General features: G+C 56.9%; 1 protein-coding gene and 1 long non-coding RNA gene across 8 annotated transcripts in view; one reads left to right on the top strand and one right to left on the bottom strand.

The window, feature by feature from the left end:
• Positions 1-317: 317 nt before the first annotated feature.
• Positions 318-17,703, top strand: PATZ1 (POZ/BTB and AT hook containing zinc finger 1; the record flags this gene model as incomplete). 6 transcript variants are annotated; one of them, XM_082640512.1, is made up of 5 exons in its annotated part: positions 324-1,874; positions 3,257-3,320; positions 9,731-9,902; positions 15,784-15,856; positions 17,285-17,462. In XM_082640512.1, the coding sequence occupies exons 1-5, from the start codon at positions 604-606 to the stop codon at positions 17,316-17,318; spliced, it is 1,614 nt and encodes a 537-aa protein (XP_082496638.1). In that variant the 5' UTR covers positions 324-603. The 6 variants fall into 6 exon arrangements, with proteins under 6 accessions (XP_082496639.1, XP_082496638.1, XP_082496635.1 ...); XM_082640509.1 differs by having other exon boundaries at positions 325-1,874; positions 15,719-15,856; positions 17,288-17,703; XM_082640508.1 differs by having other exon boundaries at positions 325-1,874; positions 15,719-15,856; positions 17,285-17,703.
• The window catches only part of LOC309814538, a 34,739-nt gene continuing 25,150 nt past the window's right edge, over positions 8,298-17,886 (bottom strand). For both annotated transcript variants that reach the window (XR_014295722.1, XR_014295723.1), the window contains 2 exons: positions 17,576-17,754; positions 8,298-8,683 (listed from right to left, as the gene is read on the bottom strand). This is a non-coding gene — a long non-coding RNA (uncharacterized lncRNA). The remainder of the gene's footprint in view (positions 8,684-17,575; positions 17,755-17,886) is intronic.

Below are 17,886 nucleotides of genomic sequence, written 5' to 3'. Positions count from 1 at the left end.
CGCCCGCCAAGCTCCGGGACCCGGCCCGCGCTGCCGCCCCGGTGCGCGCCCCGCCGCCGCCTTAGCCTTAGCCTTTTGTTTCCTCCGCTCCGGCGCCCCCGCCCCGGCTCGCGCTTTGCAGGGGACGCAGCGCGCGCCCCCAGCGGGCCCGGGAAAAACCGCGGCGCGCGCGCCTGCGCGACAAACCCCTCCTCCTCCTCCCTGCGCGCGCGCGCGCGCGCGCCCCCTTGGCTGCGCGCCGGCGCCGCCTGGCGGGCGGGAGGGGAGGTGGCAGGCGCGTTTGCGGGAGGGGCGCACCTCTGTGCTCGCGTACCCCCCGGAGGTAGACCGAGAAGGGGAGGCGGGCGGGCGGAGAGGAGAGAGGAGTGCACGATCCAGCAGGGGTGGGGGCAGCTATGTGGGAGGTGGTGTGCCCTGCCGTCTAGACAGTCCGATCCGGGCAGGGGGCGTGTGCGCTCCGCGCACCTGCGAGACTACAGAGCCCCGGGCCGGCACGTGTGGGGAGTGTAGACACGTTCGTTGCACCCCGCTTCTTGCTGCCTAGGGGAAGGGAGTGGGGCTGGCAAGTGACGCGGCCCGGTTTGTGGGGAGGGGGCGGCGGCCATGGAGCGAGTGAACGACGCTTCCTGCGGCCCGTCGGGCTGCTACACCTACCAGGTGAGCAGACACAGCACGGAGATGCTGCACAACCTGAACCAGCAGCGCAAAAACGGCGGGCGCTTCTGCGACGTGCTCCTGCGGGTGGGCGACGAGAGCTTCCCGGCGCACCGCGCGGTGCTGGCTGCCTGCAGCGAGTACTTTGAGTCGGTGTTCAGCGCCCAGTTGGGCGACGGCGGAGCTGCGGACGGGGGTCCCGCTGACGTGGGGGGCGCAGCGGCGGCCCCGGGCGGCGGGGCTGGGGGCAGCCGGGAGCTGGAGATGCACACCATCAGCTCCAAGGTGTTCGGGGACATCCTGGACTTCGCCTACACTTCCCGCATTGTGGTTCGCCTGGAGAGCTTCCCCGAGCTTATGACGGCCGCCAAGTTTCTGCTGATGAGGTCGGTCATTGAGATCTGCCAGGAAGTCATCAAACAGTCCAATGTGCAGATCCTGGTGCCCCCTGCCCGGGCCGACATCATGCTGTTTCGTCCCCCTGGGACCTCGGACTTGGGTTTCCCTTTGGACATGACCAATGGGGCAGCCTTGGCAGCCAACAGCAATGGCATCGCAGGCAGCATGCAGCCTGAGGAGGAGGCAGCTCGGGCGGCTGGTGCAGCCATTGCGAGCCAAGCCTCCCTGCCTGTGTTACCTGGGGTGGACCGCTTGCCCATGGTGGCCGGACCCCTGTCCCCCCAACTGCTGACTTCCCCATTCCCCAATGTGGCATCCAGTGCCCCTCCCCTGACTGGCAAGCGAGGCCGGGGCCGCCCAAGGAAGGCCAACCTGCTGGACTCAATGTTCGGGTCCCCAGGGGGCCTGAGGGAGGCAGGCATCCTTCCATGTGGCCTGTGTGGGAAGGTGTTCACTGATGCCAACCGGCTCCGGCAGCACGAGGCCCAGCATGGTGTCACCAGCCTCCAGCTGGGCTACATCGACCTTCCTCCTCCGAGGCTGGGTGAGAATGGGCTACCCATCTCTGAGGACCCCGACGGCCCCCGAAAGAGGAGCCGGACCAGGAAGCAGGTGGCCTGCGAGATCTGCGGCAAGATCTTTCGTGACGTGTACCATCTCAATCGGCACAAGCTGTCCCACTCGGGGGAGAAGCCCTATTCCTGCCCCGTGTGTGGGCTGCGGTTCAAGAGGAAAGATCGCATGTCCTACCACGTGCGGTCCCACGATGGGTCCGTGGGCAAGCCCTACATCTGCCAGAGCTGTGGGAAAGGCTTCTCCAGGTGAGGAATGGTGCCCACCCCCCATGACTTGTCCTATTCCTAACTCATGGAATAGCTCCTCTCCAAGAGCTGGGGGTGTGAGGCTTGCAGGGGGCTCACTTGACCTTGCAGGGCCATGTCAGGTTTGGGGAGTGTGTTTTAACGGCCCTGATTTTGAGATGATGTGGCCAAGAGCTGCTTTCTCTTCCCTCAGGGAAGTTCTCTGGCACTAGGCGTGCCCTACCGTCTCTCTTCCTTGGGGCCTGTGGGAAGGGGCCGGATTCCTCAGGCCGCAGCCACCGGGCCTCACCATTCTTCTCCCTGGGCTCCCTTTGTGTTTCCGGCACCAGACGAGGGGCCCCCTCTGGGGGCGGGAGGCCAGGCTCCTCCAGCGACTTTCCCCGCTTGAATGGCCGCCGGGGGAGGGACTGAAACAAGTGCATCTGGGACTCCTTATGCTCCCACGCCTCCATGTCCCCCCCGCACAGCACTGGCTATCCTGGGTCAGTAGACTCCGGCCTTGCCTCTCACAGCCCCGGAATCATGGGGCACAGAGCTGGGCACCCAGAGTCTCTTCTGAACAGCGAAGCCTTTGATCTGCTCTGACCTGGTGGCTCCAGAGCCCACCTGAACCCACAGATCCCCTTTATGTTCACTGGACAGAGAGGAAGGAGGGCAGGATGTCGTTTTAGATTGACTTTTTAGTGAGCCTGATAAGGAACTGAAGTCTTGTCTGCAAGCAGAGGGTTGTTTTTCCTCTTAAGAGAATATTTAGAATAAAAGGCTCGTTTTAACTTGCCTGGGTACTGAGGGCCTTGTGTGTATGAACGTAGGGATGGAGAACTCCCTCAGAGGGGCCCCAAGCAGGAACCAGTCTTACCGGTCAGGCAGACCCTGCCCACCTGCTCTGTCGGGCATCTGGTTTACCAGCCCAGCTGGGGGCTTAAGGCTTCATCCCTTGGCCTCTGGGGACTGAATTCCATCCGGGTGGCATTCATTGGCTGCTGTGGTGGGAGAGGCTGGGGGAGGGGAATGCTGAGTTTCTAAGGGGCTTTAGTCTGGACAATGAATCACACATACCCCCTCCCGGAAAGGCTGCAGCAAGGCAGCCCAGTCTCATTCTAAAGCCCCCTCCTTGGATCCTAGAAATCATTGAGTTTCTGGTGGGGGGAGGCGGGTAGGCAAGGTCAGAGACAAACGCTCACTCCCCTTCCCCCTCTAGAGAAATCCAGGGCAGAGAGGCCTGGGCCTCAGGAGCCAGAGCTGGGTGGTGACTTTTCTTTGTCATGCTGGGGTGGGGTGAGGGAGTCCTCTCCAGCCTTGTGGGGGCAGGGGTCTGGCCAAGTTTGTAGCCCCCTCTCTTAAGGTCTTGTTTTAAAGTCTCTCTTGTTTCTCTTTTCTAGGCCTGATCACTTGAACGGACATATCAAGCAGGTGCACACTTCTGAGCGGCCTCACAAGTGTCAGGTAGGGGCTGGGCCGGGGCAGAGATGGGCTGAAAGAGAATGCTGCTGTCCTCACAGCTACGGCCGTGAGCCAGCTGCTGTGCGTGCTGGGCTGGCTGGCTGACCACCGCTGTGCACACCTCCCCCTCTGTCCCCCCACCGTCTGTCTGCTCTTCTCCTTTGTTCTCCCCCAGCCCCCTCCCTCCCACCGCTGATGTCCCCTCCTTCCTGGTCGCTGGGTCCTGGTTCCCAACCCGTCTGTCTTTGCTCTGTTGCTTGGCTTTCCTCTCCTGGCGTTTGCCAGCTCCTTGGATGGTGGGCCACATTGCACAAGTGTCGTCCTGGGGGCACTGGCACCCCACTGGGTCCGGCTTCTGGTTCCCAGCAGTTTGCAGGGGCCACCATGGGGTGGGAATGGCTTCTTAAGGGCTCCTGGTGGTCCAGCCAACAACTCTTCCCCTTGTATGCCTGGCAGCCTGACCTGAGTTGGAGCTCCTTCTGGGTCCCCTCAGCTCAGGGCACCAGGCCGCAGGGGTGGGGGTGAAGGAGGCAGGGAGTGGTGCGATCACTGGCACCTGCTTAACCCATCCTGAGCCACGTGTGCACACAGCCAAGGGCTTCTGAGAACTGGAAAGCGAGGTGGTTTCCTGTCCTTGAGAGCTCTTTGTGTAGCAGTAGGTAGGGGAGGCTGGGCAAGATTCTCACCCTTGGTTTGTCTGCTTGAACAATATCTGGGGGCTCTGTGATGCCCAGAAAATTGAGCTTCCTCTCCTGGCCACTGAGCATTCCTGTGTGGGTGGAAAACACACTTCTATCTTCTCCTTGGTCGTCCCCCCTTTCCTGGGCCAAGTTCCCACCATCTGAGTGGGAAACAGAGTTGTGGGGTGCTTACTGCAATGTCTGATGGGGTGACCTCTTTCTCTTTATCCTGTTGGTGGCAAGGAGGAGGGTCTGGGGAGACCAATAATAGGGAGGGATGGACGTGCTGTAGGTGGGGCAGAGAGCCCCCAGGGGCCAGGTGCGGTGGTGTTCCCAGACGGCCAGGCGACCAGGGGTGGGCCTGCTGGGATGCGCCTGTGCCTCGCTGCCTCCTCTCCCTCTGTCTCTCATCACGGAGCACATTCTGACTCTCCCAGGTAGTGTGCTGAGCAGCCCAGCAGAGTAGGAGGAGCCCAGAGGGCAGTGGGGGCATGCCCGGTGGCCTGGGGGGGTAACCTGCACTCTCTGCCCTTTTTCCAGGTGTGGGTTGGGAGCAGCAGCGGCCTGCCGCCCCTGGAATCTCTTCCTAGCGACCTGCCATCATGGGACTTTGCCCAGCCTGCTTTGTGGAGGTCGTCCCATTCGGTTCCTGACACCGCCTTTTCCCTTTCTCTAAAAAAATCCTTCCCAGCCCTCGAAAACCTGGGCCCGGCACCCTCCAGCAACGCTCTCTTCTGCCCAGCCCCGCCGGGCTATCTGAGGCAGGGTTGGACTGCCCCAGAGGGCAGCCGGGCCTTTACCCAGTGGCCTGTGGGCTAGCCGGGGCCTCCCGAGAGGGTTTTCTGTGGAGGGGAACGGCAGTGGCAGTGGTCTGAGCCCCCTGCTTTTGGGAGAGGCCAGGAGAGTGGTCCCTGCCCACTATGCCCAGCTCCTCCCTGGGTGACTTGGACTCTTTCCCAGCTCAAGGACCCCAAATAGGGGTAGCAAAGGGCTCCTTCCTTGGTCCTCCCCATGGTCTCCACGTTTCTTTCTGGGCTCTCTTGCCTTGTTTTCCCTCTTTAGCAGATGGTACCCCTGGGTGTCTGTCCTTGCCTGGAGGTTGATGCTTTCCTAGGAACTAAGCCACCGGCTTTTACATGCTTCCCCTCCCCTGGCATCACCTCCCCTAAGGGGTTTCTAGAATGGGGCCTGGCCACTCCTCCCCTGACTCTGGGAGTGAATCCTCCTCCAGAGGAGAGGAGACTCCGGTGCAACTCCAACTGGGCCAACCATGCTGCCCTCGTCCCTTCCCACTCACACAGGTCCGCTTTCATTTCTGGCTTGTGAATTAGACTTTTGTGGTTTTGAGGTTTATTAGCAGGTCTGCTCAGGAACTAGATTAACCAGTAGCTTTACATTGGGTCATCCCAATATATGGCTTTGGGTGCTGATAAAGCAGATGTAGACCTCCGTCGGATCCCAGTGGTGTGCCCTTCAGCCCCCGCGGGCTCTGCGGGGATAATAGGAGTGATGATAAAAGTTTTCATTCTAACGTTTGAGGCTTTGTGTGTTTTGTCCTTGGTCTGTGTCATAACACTGACATCACTGTCCCTTGGTGTACGAGCCTGCTCCTGCACCTGCCCCTCCGACACACACTCTCACAATCCTGCTGGCCTTGCCTCCAGCCCCACAGCCAGAACTCCCCTAACAGTGACCTGGCAGGTGCAGGTGAAGACGTGCTGCCTCTCAGGCTCTGAGCTGGCTGGCCAGGTGTGCCTGGGCTTTGTTAAACAGCAGGGGCATCTGTTTTGCATGGTGTGTCTGCTGAAAGTATCAGAGGTGAAGAGACAGCTCTCTGGGAGTTGGTTCCTTTAGCCTCTGGCAGAGTTGGGCATGAGCCATACCTCTCGGTCCCTCCTGATGCCACAGAGGAGACAGTAGGGGCCAGTTAAGAGACGGGTGCCACAGCTTGAGGGGAAAGGCCCTCCGAACGTGGGGGCATGGGGGCTCAGGCTTGGCAGTGACACGCAAGTCTCCTTGGGGTTTGGCCTCAGTGTCCTTAGATGGCTCAGATGCCCCAATGCTGCTTGATCTGTGAGTGCTGTGGGCTGGGACATTGACCCCAGATGGAGTTCAGCCTGAAGCCGAGAGGCTAGAACAGCTCAGACCTCTCCCATTGCTCCCAGTGGCCCCACTTCTCGGGGGCTGGTTGGAGGGTTTGGGCTGGAGGGATAACTCATTAGGAATTGAAGTGGGAATAAGGGAGCTGACACCCTCGAGAAGAAGGGGGCCAGCAAGGCCCATGGTGCTGAGCCCACATGCATTGCCCTCAGACTTTCCTAAGGCTATGGAAAAGACTACTTAAGATACCCCCTGAGGCTGCCAGGCTCAAAGGCCACCAAGAGTAGGTGTGCACCGGTGTCCCTGGTACCACTGAGGCCCCATTCCTGAGCTGTTCAACCCTTGGGAAGAAAAGCATTCGGAAGTCTGGGACGGGGAGAAACTGGTAGGGAGGGAAGGGAGCCTGGCTGGGGCTCAGTGTTGAGTGGTGATGAACCTCTGTGGGGGCTGGGCCAGGACCCTGCAGGTGTGCCTCCAGCAATAGCAGGCTGCCTGTGCGCAGGGCTGGGGCGAGATGTCGGTTCCCAGCACCACCGGCGATCGATGGGGGTGCTGATCCCGTCAGGGTCCCTCTGCCTTCTCCCTGCCTCCAGGACAGGAAGTGTTTTTCTCTTGAGTGGCCCCAGCATGGAGGTTCCGGGCACCCCCTTCTTTGAGATCCATCTCTCTCCTCAGCCTTTCTCTCCTTTCTCTCCTGGGTTAAGTGACCAGGCCTTTTATGTTTGGTGTTGTCTGAACTTCTGGCAGGCCTAGACTCGGACTTGGGCACTTTCACAGTTCCTCCAGAAAGCCTTGGGTACTCCAGCCACAAAGGGTCAATCCTGGCACAGAGAAGCCAACCACCATTTCAATTTGGCTTTGTAACACAGTGATAGTTTTTGTTGCATTTGTGTTTTGTTTTGTTTTCCCAGCAGCAGATTTACATTCCTAATTATGTTTGCTCAGGCTAAAGTTTGCTTTCATTCCTTGAGAGATAATCAGTGGAGGACAGGGCGGGAGGACTCAGCCTGGTCTGCAGCTTTAATTTTGCTTAGCTAATCCCCCAAATGGATAATCCACTTGTGGATAATTGAAGTCTGGCTGTCCATTATCTTTCGTTAGCAAAGTATGACAGGCAGTGCTTTAAGGGACACATCCCAAAAGAAAGCTGGCGAGCAAAACAAGGCATCTCATCCCTCTAGTGGCACCCTCTCCCAGGGGCCACAGAAGGTGGGATCCTGAATGTGCGCTTTCAGCTGCATTTTCTTAACACCTGGTCCGTTGTTGGCTCCTTTGAGTTCTGCAGTGTAGACCACCCTGCCTCTCGTCACTGTGGCGGTGGTCCTCAAGTCGCTGTCCGGCCAAGCCAGCTCTCGTCCCCAGATAAATCGACAGGTGCACCCCTCTCTCCCGCAGGTGTTCATGGCACCCCTTACTCTGGTTTACAGTCTGGTGGGGCTGGGGGAAGATTCAGTTTTCCACCCACTGTGGCCTATGGTTGGGTCACAAGGTACCTGACGGGGGGCCCACCTGTGGCCATGAGACCAAGCACCCATGGTGCTTTCTGAGTCACCTAAGTGCTCAAGTTTCCCTGCACAGATCCTGTCACCTCTATCAGGACAGCCCTGGCTACCAAGTACACTGATAAAAACTATCCACACCTTTCACCAGAAGCTACCTCTGCTGAGGCTGGAGGTGGTAAGAACACATGCTCAGGGGCTGGTTCTCAGTCCAGCTGCCCCGAGTCCTCTCAGGGCCTCTGTCTGCCCGGCTGTAAATCGGGGAGGAGGGGAATACCCCAGGGTGGCCAGGAGGATTGGTAGGGCACTGGCCCTGCTGTGGCAGGGTGTTGCTTTCTCTAGTAGCTGAGCCCTGTGCTTTGTGCAAATTACTCTCTAAACTTAGCTCCCTCATTTGTCAGATGAATAAACTCAATCTATAAAACATGAAAGCAGTACACTTGACCCTTGAACAACACGGAGGTTAGGGGCGTCGACCCTCCGAGCAGTCAAAAATACACATACACATACAACTTAGTGTCGGCCCTCTGTGTATGCGATTCTTCCACGTCCGCGGTTCCATATCCGCGGGTTCAGCAAACTGCAGATGGTGTACCACCTACCGTAGTATTTACTGTTGAAAAAAATTCGCGTATAAGTGGACTCGTTCAATTCAAACCCTGGAAAACTGTTCAAGGGTCAGTTCAAACCCTGGAAAACTGTTCAAGGGTCAACTGTATTTTATTAGCATAAATTGTTCTATTCAAATATGTAACATTTATTCAAAAGATAACGACTAAGAAGAGCTCAGCTGGTCCTGATGCAGACATTTGGGGTTGGGGTAGCAACCATGGTGTCTTCTACCTCCACAGCATCGAATGCATTTGTTTCTCGCTCTGATTGTACAGTAAAGCAATAGATAGACGTTGTACGTGGTGACAGTGTTCAGACGCTTACCTTAAGGTCTCAGGATCTCGGGATCTGTTTCTGTTCAGTGGAGCCACAGGAACACCTCCATTCTAGCCAGTTAACAGGGTGGCGGGTCTTCAATGGGTTAACGTTCGGTCTGTGATGCAATTAAAGGTGAATGTTGCTTTCTCTTGTGGCTCTAAAATGGTAAACACAGGTACAGAGAAAAGAAATGAGTCAACCTTGACTAGAACTCCTGAGACATCCGTGGATCCAAAATAGTGAAGGTCACCAGATTCAACTCTCCTGAGGGCTTTCCCGACATTCTGTGACCTCCAAGGCTGGGAAGCCATGCAGGCCCAGGCTGGGGGAGAGATGTTGGGGGTAGACCCAGGGCTGAGACCGAGTCAGGGGACCCGGGTCTGCCTTCCCAGGGTGTGGTACTGACTGCAGCTCCTGGCCGGTGGGGTGAGACCACGGCCTGCCTCGAGGGCCACCGTGAGGATGCACTGCATGCGATGAAGGCCTCTGAAGGTGGAGTCTGGGGCCTGCCTGGCACGGTGGGGGGGCACTGGTCAGTGCAGGGTGGTGCCATCCTTGTTGGCACCAGCACTGGGGTTCCGCAGATGCCCCCGGAGCCTCCGGCCCTCACTCTCTGCTAATTTTCACATTCGCAAAATTGACAGTCACTTTATGGGCTGCTTTCTCAATACAAACGCACACGGATACTATGAAGAGTAATCTCTGTGTTCTGTCCTGCCTTTCCTTTCCATTTCCCTGTGGCCACGATTAATGTTGCTTTTGAATAAAGTGAGTAAATTAGATTCTTTGTATAAAGGAACCAGGGGAAACCCAGGGTGGAGAAGGTGAAGACTGTTCCGTTTATATGCCAATAGCTCTTCTGTAAATTCACTTACAGCCAATGCAACTAACATCAGTTCTTAAATGTTTAAGAATGAAAACCCCTAGCTCTTTTGTTTTGCAGAACTCAGCCTGCCATGTAATGTGCATGTTGGGGGCCAGTGGGAACCAGTGATCCTAGCTCAGGGGTCCTGTGGGGAAGACCATGGGGAGTAGGAGCGGCTTACTTGGCATCTGGGGAGGAAGCCTGGCCGCATTCTGAAGTTCTCTTTATACAGGGAGTCCCTGTGTTGGCCGGAAATGGCTTTGTGCCACAGTGTGCTCGGTACGGATTCGGGTGTGGACGCCAGCTTTTACCTCACCCCGTTTTCCTTTCTGCCCTCAGACCTGCAATGCTTCTTTTGCCACCCGAGACCGTCTGCGCTCCCACCTGGCCTGTCATGAAGACAAGGTGCCCTGCCAGGTATGCGGGAAGTACTTGAGGGCAGCGTACATGGCAGACCACCTGAAGAAGCACAGCGAGGGGCCCAGCAACTTCTGCAGTATCTGTAACCGAGGTAATCTTCCTGCTACTTCCTCATGTCCAGGGGATGGGCCTGAGCCCGTGTGGGAGGCCGGGGGGTGTCTGACCACCCTGCCTCAGGCTCCACTCTGCACGGCCAGCCCTCCCTCCCTTCCCACTGAGCGATAAACATCTTATCCCCCAGCTAGCTGTTTGTCACCCTTTCCTTTCCAAGAAACCTGGGGTGCTTGGAATGGGAGTTGCCAGGGGCTCAGCAAGTGGGAACAGCAGAGAGTGTTGTTCCCAGGCTTGGGCCCATGACACACCTGCTGCCCAGGGGGCAGGATGGATGCGCTGAACTACTGAGGTTGGTGGGAGTCATTAGGCCTCAAGAGGTGGGAGAATGAGGGGTCCTGCTCAAGAGCTTTGCTGGCTGATCCACCGGCACGTGAAAGTCAGCAGCCAGGTAAGGACGTTGAGTCTGGAGATGGACAAGGGCCAAAACTTTCTAGCGCAAATGGTCAGAAGAGCCCAGGCCCAGGTAGATTGTGGCCTTGATGAGAGCGGAAAGTGGCAGGTGCTCTGAGCAGGGCAGCGTGCTTGCGGCTGAGGTTGGCCTAGGTGGCATCTGTGGCCCTGGTGTGGTGTTGGATGAAGTCTGGCCTGTCCCTGAGCTTCTGCCAGGGCTCGTTGGCTGTTAGAAGGGCTGAGGTTCGTGTTTTGCAAGCAGCGTCAGTGGAGGAGGCTGCGCCTTATCTGCTGAAGGAGTTGGGGCAGCTGTCTGGTGAGCGTGAGGATGCTTCTGCATGGTGCGCTTGCTTTGGCCAGGCGGGGACGTCGCTGGAGAGTCCTATCTCCTGGGACACTCTTGTCGCAACACTTCTGGAAGTCTTGAGTGTGGCTTAGTGGATTGAGCACTAAGCTAGGAGGCAGGGGACCCAGGGTTTAGCTGGCCCCTCCCACCTCACCCTCCTGTGTGACCTTGAACTCTCCCTTCCCCTCTCGAAGGCTCAGTCTCTTCATCTCTGAACGGGGTTGAGAACATCCCCGTTGCCCACCTCACAGGGTTGCTGTGAGGATCCCAGGAGACAAGGTAGGTGAAAGTTCTCTGAACCCTGCAAGCCGAAGCACACTTGGGAGGCCCTCCTTACACTTTGTAACTGTCAGGAAAGACACAGCTCGCTGACACTCTGATTTGAACCAGGTGCAACCCCCCTGCAGTCCTTGGCTGGAAACTTTGAGTCCTGTGCTATCTCCACATGCCCTGAGGTTGCTGGTGGAGGGAGTCTGCTGAGTGGCTGGGTGTCCTCTTGGTGCCCTGAGCTGGGTTCCTCCCGGGGACTGCACACCCGGGGTTTGCCTTGAGGGCCATTCGATGTCAACCTTTGTACCACCAGGAAACCTGCTGCGGGAGCAGGGAGGTGGTCAGAAAAGCTGCTTAAGCATCTGTCCTATTTTCTGATATGTCAATAGAGCCCTTTCTGGCAGGAGCTTCCTCCGGGGAGCTAGCAGTGGGGCTGTGTGTGGAGAGAGCTATCAGGCTGTGGCTGCCCAGCTCTAGGAAGAGATGGTTCCTTGTCTCGCTTCATCCCATGGCTTCCTGACCGCGTCCCCAACTAACTCGAGACCTGCTGCAACGGTGCTGTCAGTGGGCGTACTGTCGGGGTTTCAGGGTTGAAGTTCTCAGCCTGAGAGTTGGTGTCAGAAACCAGAGGTGGTAAACCAGTTAGGGCGGAGGAGGACGCCAATGAGGAAACTGAGATAAAGCCTGGACTACAAAGTGGCGGGGAGCTGAGTGGGGGACCCAGGGCCACAGCCCCTGTGGGCCCCGCTCAGGAGGAAAGAAAAGCTGCGAGCAGCCGGGAATATCAGGGAAAGTCGACCCAGTTAGGAGACAGCTGATGTGGCAAAGCCAACAACTATTGTACGTCAGGATTTGTTTTCCCTGGTCTGGTAAAGAGGACTTGGACAGCAGCCACAGGCCACGTGGCTGGGGTGGGGGTGCCGGGAGAGTAGAACCAGAGCCCACCTTTCCTCAGAAAATCCAACGCTAGATCTGGGTCGTAAGCAAAACAGCTTTGGGGGAATTCCCTGGCAGCCCAGTGGTTAGGACTCCACGCTCTCGCTGCCTAGGGCCTGGGTTCAGTCCCTGGTCAGGGAAATAGGATCCCACAAGCTGCGTGGCATGGCCAAAAAAAAAAAAAAACCCAAAAGCTAAAACAGAAAAACCCAGCTTTGGGTCCCAGAGTCAGAGCAGGAAGTCCCATTCCTCCAAGAAGACAGAAGAGGGCTCTAGTCTAAACCACCCTGGATCCTCAGAAGGAAGAGAAAACAATTTTGGTCTTCATCAGAAGAGAAGGAGCAGGATTCTACCTATGGACTCATTTCTTCGGCAGAAGTGGGAAAAGACGCCTCCCTTCCCCTCCAAAAAAGAAGAGGAAGGGGAAGGCAGTTTTTCCAGGAAGAGGATAGGCCGCCAAAGACACTGAGACACTGGAATCAGAATGCAGGGAACTCTGGGCCATCCTTTCAAGGCTGTGACTACAGGAGGAGCTGCAGGAATAAATGGATGTTCTCTCTACAAGGGTTCAAGCAAAGGCTAACGTTCAGCCAGCCGGTTAGCGGGTGAGGCAGGATCAGATGAATTTCCAGGTGCCCTGAGATCCTCCAGTCCCAGCAATTCTTAAGCAATCAGCTTAACCACCCATCCATCTGCCTACTTGCAGCCACACAAACAACTCTTGCCTGTGAAGAATGGGAGAGAGGAGATGCAGCCGGTGGCCCAGCCCCACACTGGAGACAGATGACCTTGTCTTTGTCCTGGAGACATATCAGGATGTAGACCATCCCATCTGCAGAGAAGATAACTTGCAGTGGGAGGAGTATGATGGCTACAAAAGCCTGTTTCCCACGTTCAAGTTGAGGAAATCAGTTGAGTTGAAGAGTGGGAAGGACCTGGTAGATTGCCACGATTTCCCTTCTTTTAAGTTTCTGTTAGCAGGGTCTTTGTGTAGATGTGTATGTACTGGTGTGAGGGAGGGAGCGGGAAAGCGTATTGGGAATCTGTCTTTGACCGAGACAACACTTGCACTCAAATATCTGCTTAAAGGGTAGAGAAAGCCTTCTCTCCAGCCAGAGGCAAGCACCAGTGGTAGATGCAGACAGCCTGCCGTCCCCTGGACTGAGCTGACCCAAGCCTACTTGGTGCCCCCCCTCCAGCACGGCTCAGTTGGGCACAGCCCCACCAAGGTGTGGACAAGAAAGCCGTCCCTGACCCCTGCACAGATGTGGAAGCTGCCAAGGAGGGTTTGCTTCCAGAGTATGAATTACAGCACACCAGGCAAGAAAATGCAGTGGAGAAACAGTAGCCTCGTGGTAGCATGTTCTCCGTATCTGGAGCGTGAGAGAGGGTGGCCTGTCGGTGGTGGTGGAGTCACGTGTGTGCTCAGTGTCCCCATCACTCTGATGCTTGTATAAAGCTTCCTCTTTGGTTCTTGGTTAATCAGTGGTGAACAGGCAGGTGAGTTTAGAATTCCGGCCAAATGCGTCTGGCTTCAAAGATACATTCACAGAAACTCGGCTTCTGTTTTACCCCAAAACTTGGCTGCTGAGCTGCTCTGTGTTTAAATTCTGGGCTTTAGGTGGCAACTGTGGATCCACGCCTACCGCTCGCCATGTGGTTTTGCTATAGATAGTAAGTAGTCTGCAGCTGGGGCAGCGTCAAGGGGACCCTGCCACGTGGTCCCCAGACCATTTTTCGGGAGAAAACAGTGAGTTTTCATTGAGCATCTGCTGTGTTCCCCAGCACAGCTCTTCCCACAAGGAGTAAATATTCCTGGTGCTCCTTCCCTCCTTTCCCGTCCCTCTTGATTGCAGTGGCCCTGCCCTGGTGCACCGTGGAGAGTGCTTCAAACCACTTCAGAGGGCCCCGCAAGGGATTAAAAAACAAAGAAAAAAATTCCCTTCTAAAGTGGTATCATCGCATCAGTCGGAAAGTCCTGATATTTCTGTTGGTTGCCAGGGCCGTAGCGCCATCCATGGGGCAGGGCTGAGATCCTCTGTCCTGTGAGTCTCATCTGCTCCTTCCTGACCACAGCCTCCCTCCGAGGAGTGTTTATATGGGACCCTCATAAGTCAGTCTGTCCCCTGCTTGGCCCCAGGCAGACGACTTCGTCACAGTGCAGGACATCGTGCTCTACCAGGCAGGGCAGGACAGCAGCATCTGGTCCAGGAGGGTCTTCTTTGTCAGGAAAAGAAGGAAGATTCACCCAGCCCCCCATTTCCCTCCAGAACCACCAGCTGCTACCATCGGGGGGATGTTTGTTGAATAAGATTCCCACAGGTCAGCCTGTCTACCAGCAGCTTTCATTCTAATCCACCAACATGGCCGAGAAATACAGGAATGTAAATGGTGATAATGGAGCCTACTGCAAAAGTTGAAAGGATGTTTCTAGGGCCAGGACCAAGACACAGAGACTATTAGAGAGTCTGCCCAGTGGTGAAGGACCACATGGTGGCACGTGGTCCTGGGGTTAGAGTCCAGGCTCTGCCATTTAGCAGCTGTACATGTGGCTGCAAAGCACAGAGCGATGCATGCAGTGCGCTGGGCCTGCACACCTCTGTCACTCTCTGAAGGTGACCTTTATTGTAGTTCCAGTAGCATTTGAAAGCCCAGGCCAATTCAGACTTTTTTCAAACAAGTCTTGTGCAGACATTACACAGTACTCTCCAGCCTCTAGCCCATTAGTAGTGGATCCCACTGCTACCCCGTGACTGTAATTTAACGAGGGAATGAAAGTACCCGAGGATGTGTCAGCTGCATCTGGAGTGGACTAAAGGGACACCATCTAGGCATAGCGCCCCAAGTGGGCCTTTTGCCGAAAAGTTTTGGTTCCTGCCGAAGGCACTTTCGGATCCTTGACTGTGGGAGGATTTGATGTCCCAGCTCCTTCCTGCGGAAACCCAAGTGGAAATCCTTTGACTGGCCCACCTGGTTCCATCTCCTTGGACTCGTGGCTGCTGTGGAAATTGGCCCGAGATCACTCTTCCCAGCCCAAGGCATCTCGAGGCTCAAACTGACTGGAGCATCTGGGTGGGTCTGGAGCAGATCCCAGAAGGTTGGATTGCCCCTCCCCCAAAATAAAGACAAGGATTGTGCCTATTTCTTCTTCCTTAAGTGAACCTGTTGGATCCTCCAAAACCGAACCAAGAAGACCACCGTGAATAAGAGATGACTGCACACCCCCTTTAACATAACTTCCTATTTTCATTGTTCTTCAAAAGGTCTGAACAGTTACTAAACCCAGTTATTCTGAAGGTGAGAAAGTTTGCAAAATAGAGCATGTCTTAACAGGTAGAAGAAGGGGGACTCCCGGAGGCATTTCTTTGGGATTTCATCTTGCCTCCGTCTGGCTTCTTGTGCAGATGGTTTGCCTTCACACATGTTCAGCAGCATTCTGCCGGCTGGAGTCCCGTGGCTGCCCTGGAGCCCCATGTACTTTCCTGACAGCATTTCTAGCCGTGGCCCCTGCAGCTGGTCTGGGGCTGTGGACCATCCGTTCAGACCACTTGTTACTGAGGTGCCAAGCGAGCCGAGGCAGTTGGCCTCTGGCCCTGGCCGGAGTGGGATCTCAGGCCATCCCTCCAGGCAGCCTCCACAGCCTTGCAGAGCGGGCTCTGCAGAGAAGCCGACTCGAGGACAGTGCCACCCTCCCTCCTGAGCCAGGTGGCTCCTGTGGTTGCAGCGCCTTTGAGCCAAGGAGGGGCCCTTTCTAGGAGTGCTAGCCAGTGCGGCCAGAGGAGAGGCGTGGGGGAAGCAGAGAGGTGTCTGTGTGCCGGCTGCGGGATCTCATCTCCTTTTGTCTTGTTTAGGTTTCTCCTCTGCCTCCTACTTAAAGGTCCATGTTAAAACCCACCACGGTGTTCCCCTTCCCCAGGTCTCCAGGCACCAGGAGCCCATCCCGAATGGGGGAGCAGCGTTCCACTGCGCCAGGACCTATGGCAACAAAGGCAAGCGACCCCTTGCTCTGCACTTTGCTTCTCTGCGCAGGCTGTGTTGTGGGGGCGCTGGGCCGGGCGTGGGGAGGCGTGAAGGCTGCCGGCTTGCTGGCCGCCTCAAGGAGGCTCGAGATCTGAGTGGCAGTGGCCTCCAGGACAAAAGTTACAGTGGGGAATCTCACTCCAGGGCGGTGAGTGAGGCTTTAGGGCCCTGCCGAGATCCAGCCCCCGCCTCCTCTTCCCCAGCACCCTCCTCGCTCCTGGCCAGCCCCCACGTCCAGAGCCCTGCAGGGACGCCCCGGGCCCAGGGCAGGAAGAGGAGCCCTGCATGATGAGCCTCTGGGCCTGTCCATTGCCTGTGGCCCTTTAAGGATGACGTGGAGCTGTGGCTGAATGCTTTCTTCTCCTTTGACCCTGTGGGCAGGTGGAGCCAAGGTCTGGCTTCCCCCTCGGTAGGGGTGGTTGGTTGCTGTGACCAGCCCTTTCCGGAGAGCCTCTGGCCGCGTTTGTGAGATGCACGGTGCCGACTCCGAGTTGGTTTGCGTAGAGCTCCCTAGGCCCCACCTCCACTTGTTGATTCGGGTTGTTCTGTGGTTTTTCAAGTTGTTGTCGCCTTGGGGATGATGCCAGGGGCTTGGCAGATGGCAGAGATGGCATGCTCCACGCTCCCATCACAGACTTCCCTTTCTGGCATGGCGCTCTGAACCCAGGCAGGAAGGAGCTCATTGTGGAGGATTCACGTGTGGGCCGGGCAAGGCAGATCAGTGAGGGCTGTCTCGAGGACCAGCTTGTTCTCGGCCCTGCGTAGGGACAGCTGGCCGACTGAGTTGTTTAGTTCCTTCTAAGCTGTGTGCTTTGGCAACTTGGCCTGGAAGGCTTCTGGCAGGCAGAGGCAGTGAGGGCAGGGCTTGTGTTTGCAGCGTTGGGTCAAGGACTGGCTCTGACTCAGCCGTCGATAGGGTCTGCCTGGGTTGAGGAGCCCACGGCTCTGGTTCTGCCTTGCTAGGGTGCAGCCAGTCTGGTGCAGAGGTGAGGCCACTGACGTACCTGCTCAGCATCATCACAACAGCTGTTTTACCCTCAGAGGCACCCAAGAGAGCGCCTAGGAGCTGGGGGTCTTGGGTTGTCCTGGGTGGAGACAGAGGAGGTCCCCTCTCCATACCCTTCCTTGAAGCAGGCCGAGATGGTGGTGAGCAGTACACGTGCGCCTGCATGAAGAGTCCGCGGCGAGGGAGGCTGGCAGCCCCAGGCCCTGCTGTCTCACCCCTGTAGGCACGCCAGGCTCCCTGACTGACCAGCTGAACCTCTGTGGGTTCTGCTGGGCGGTGGCTGGCCATCGGCTGCCCTCCACGAGCCTGTGAGCTGGCCCCTGGCGACCCCTCCGAGGGGGCATCCCCATAGCCTGGCCTCACCGCTCCTCTGTGTTCTGTTTCCTCCTAGAAGGCCAGAAATGCTCACATCAGGATCCGATTGAGAGCTCCGACTCCTACGGTGACCTCTCGGATGCCAGCGACCTGAAGACGCCCGAGAAACAGAGCACCAATGGATCCTTCTCCTGTGACATGGCGGTCCCCAAAAACAAAATGGAGTCTGACGGGGAGAAGAAGTACCCCTGCCCCGAGTGCGGGAGCTTCTTCCGCTCCAAGTCCTACTTGAACAAACACATCCAGAAGGTGCATGTCCGGGCCCTCGGGGGCCCCCTGGGGGACCTGGGCCCTGCCCTTGGCTCACCTTTCTCTCCCCAGCAGAACATGTCTCTCCTCGAGTCCTTTGGGTTTCAGATTGTTCAGTCGGCGTTTGCATCATCTCTGGTAGATCCCGAGGTCGACCAGCAGCCCATGGGGCCTGAGGGCAAGTGAGGCAGATGCTGCGTCCCCGCAGAAACGGCCACCGGGGACCACTGAGAAATGCTGTGAATGCGGAGGGAAGTGGTGTCTTTGGGTTCTGTAGCTGAGAGATTTTTATTCGTTTTTAACTCCCCCTCCAGCCCTGTCACCCACCCCTAACCCCCAATGGTCTTTAGAAATAGATTCTCATCTGAT

This window comes from Mesoplodon mirus (assembly GCF_964341445.2).
Source record: "Mesoplodon mirus genome assembly, chromosome: 13".
Lineage (NCBI taxonomy): Eukaryota > Metazoa > Chordata > Mammalia > Artiodactyla > Ziphiidae > Mesoplodon > Mesoplodon mirus.
Note: the sequence above shows the minus strand (reverse complement) of the source record. Positions and strands in the feature narration are given on the sequence as shown.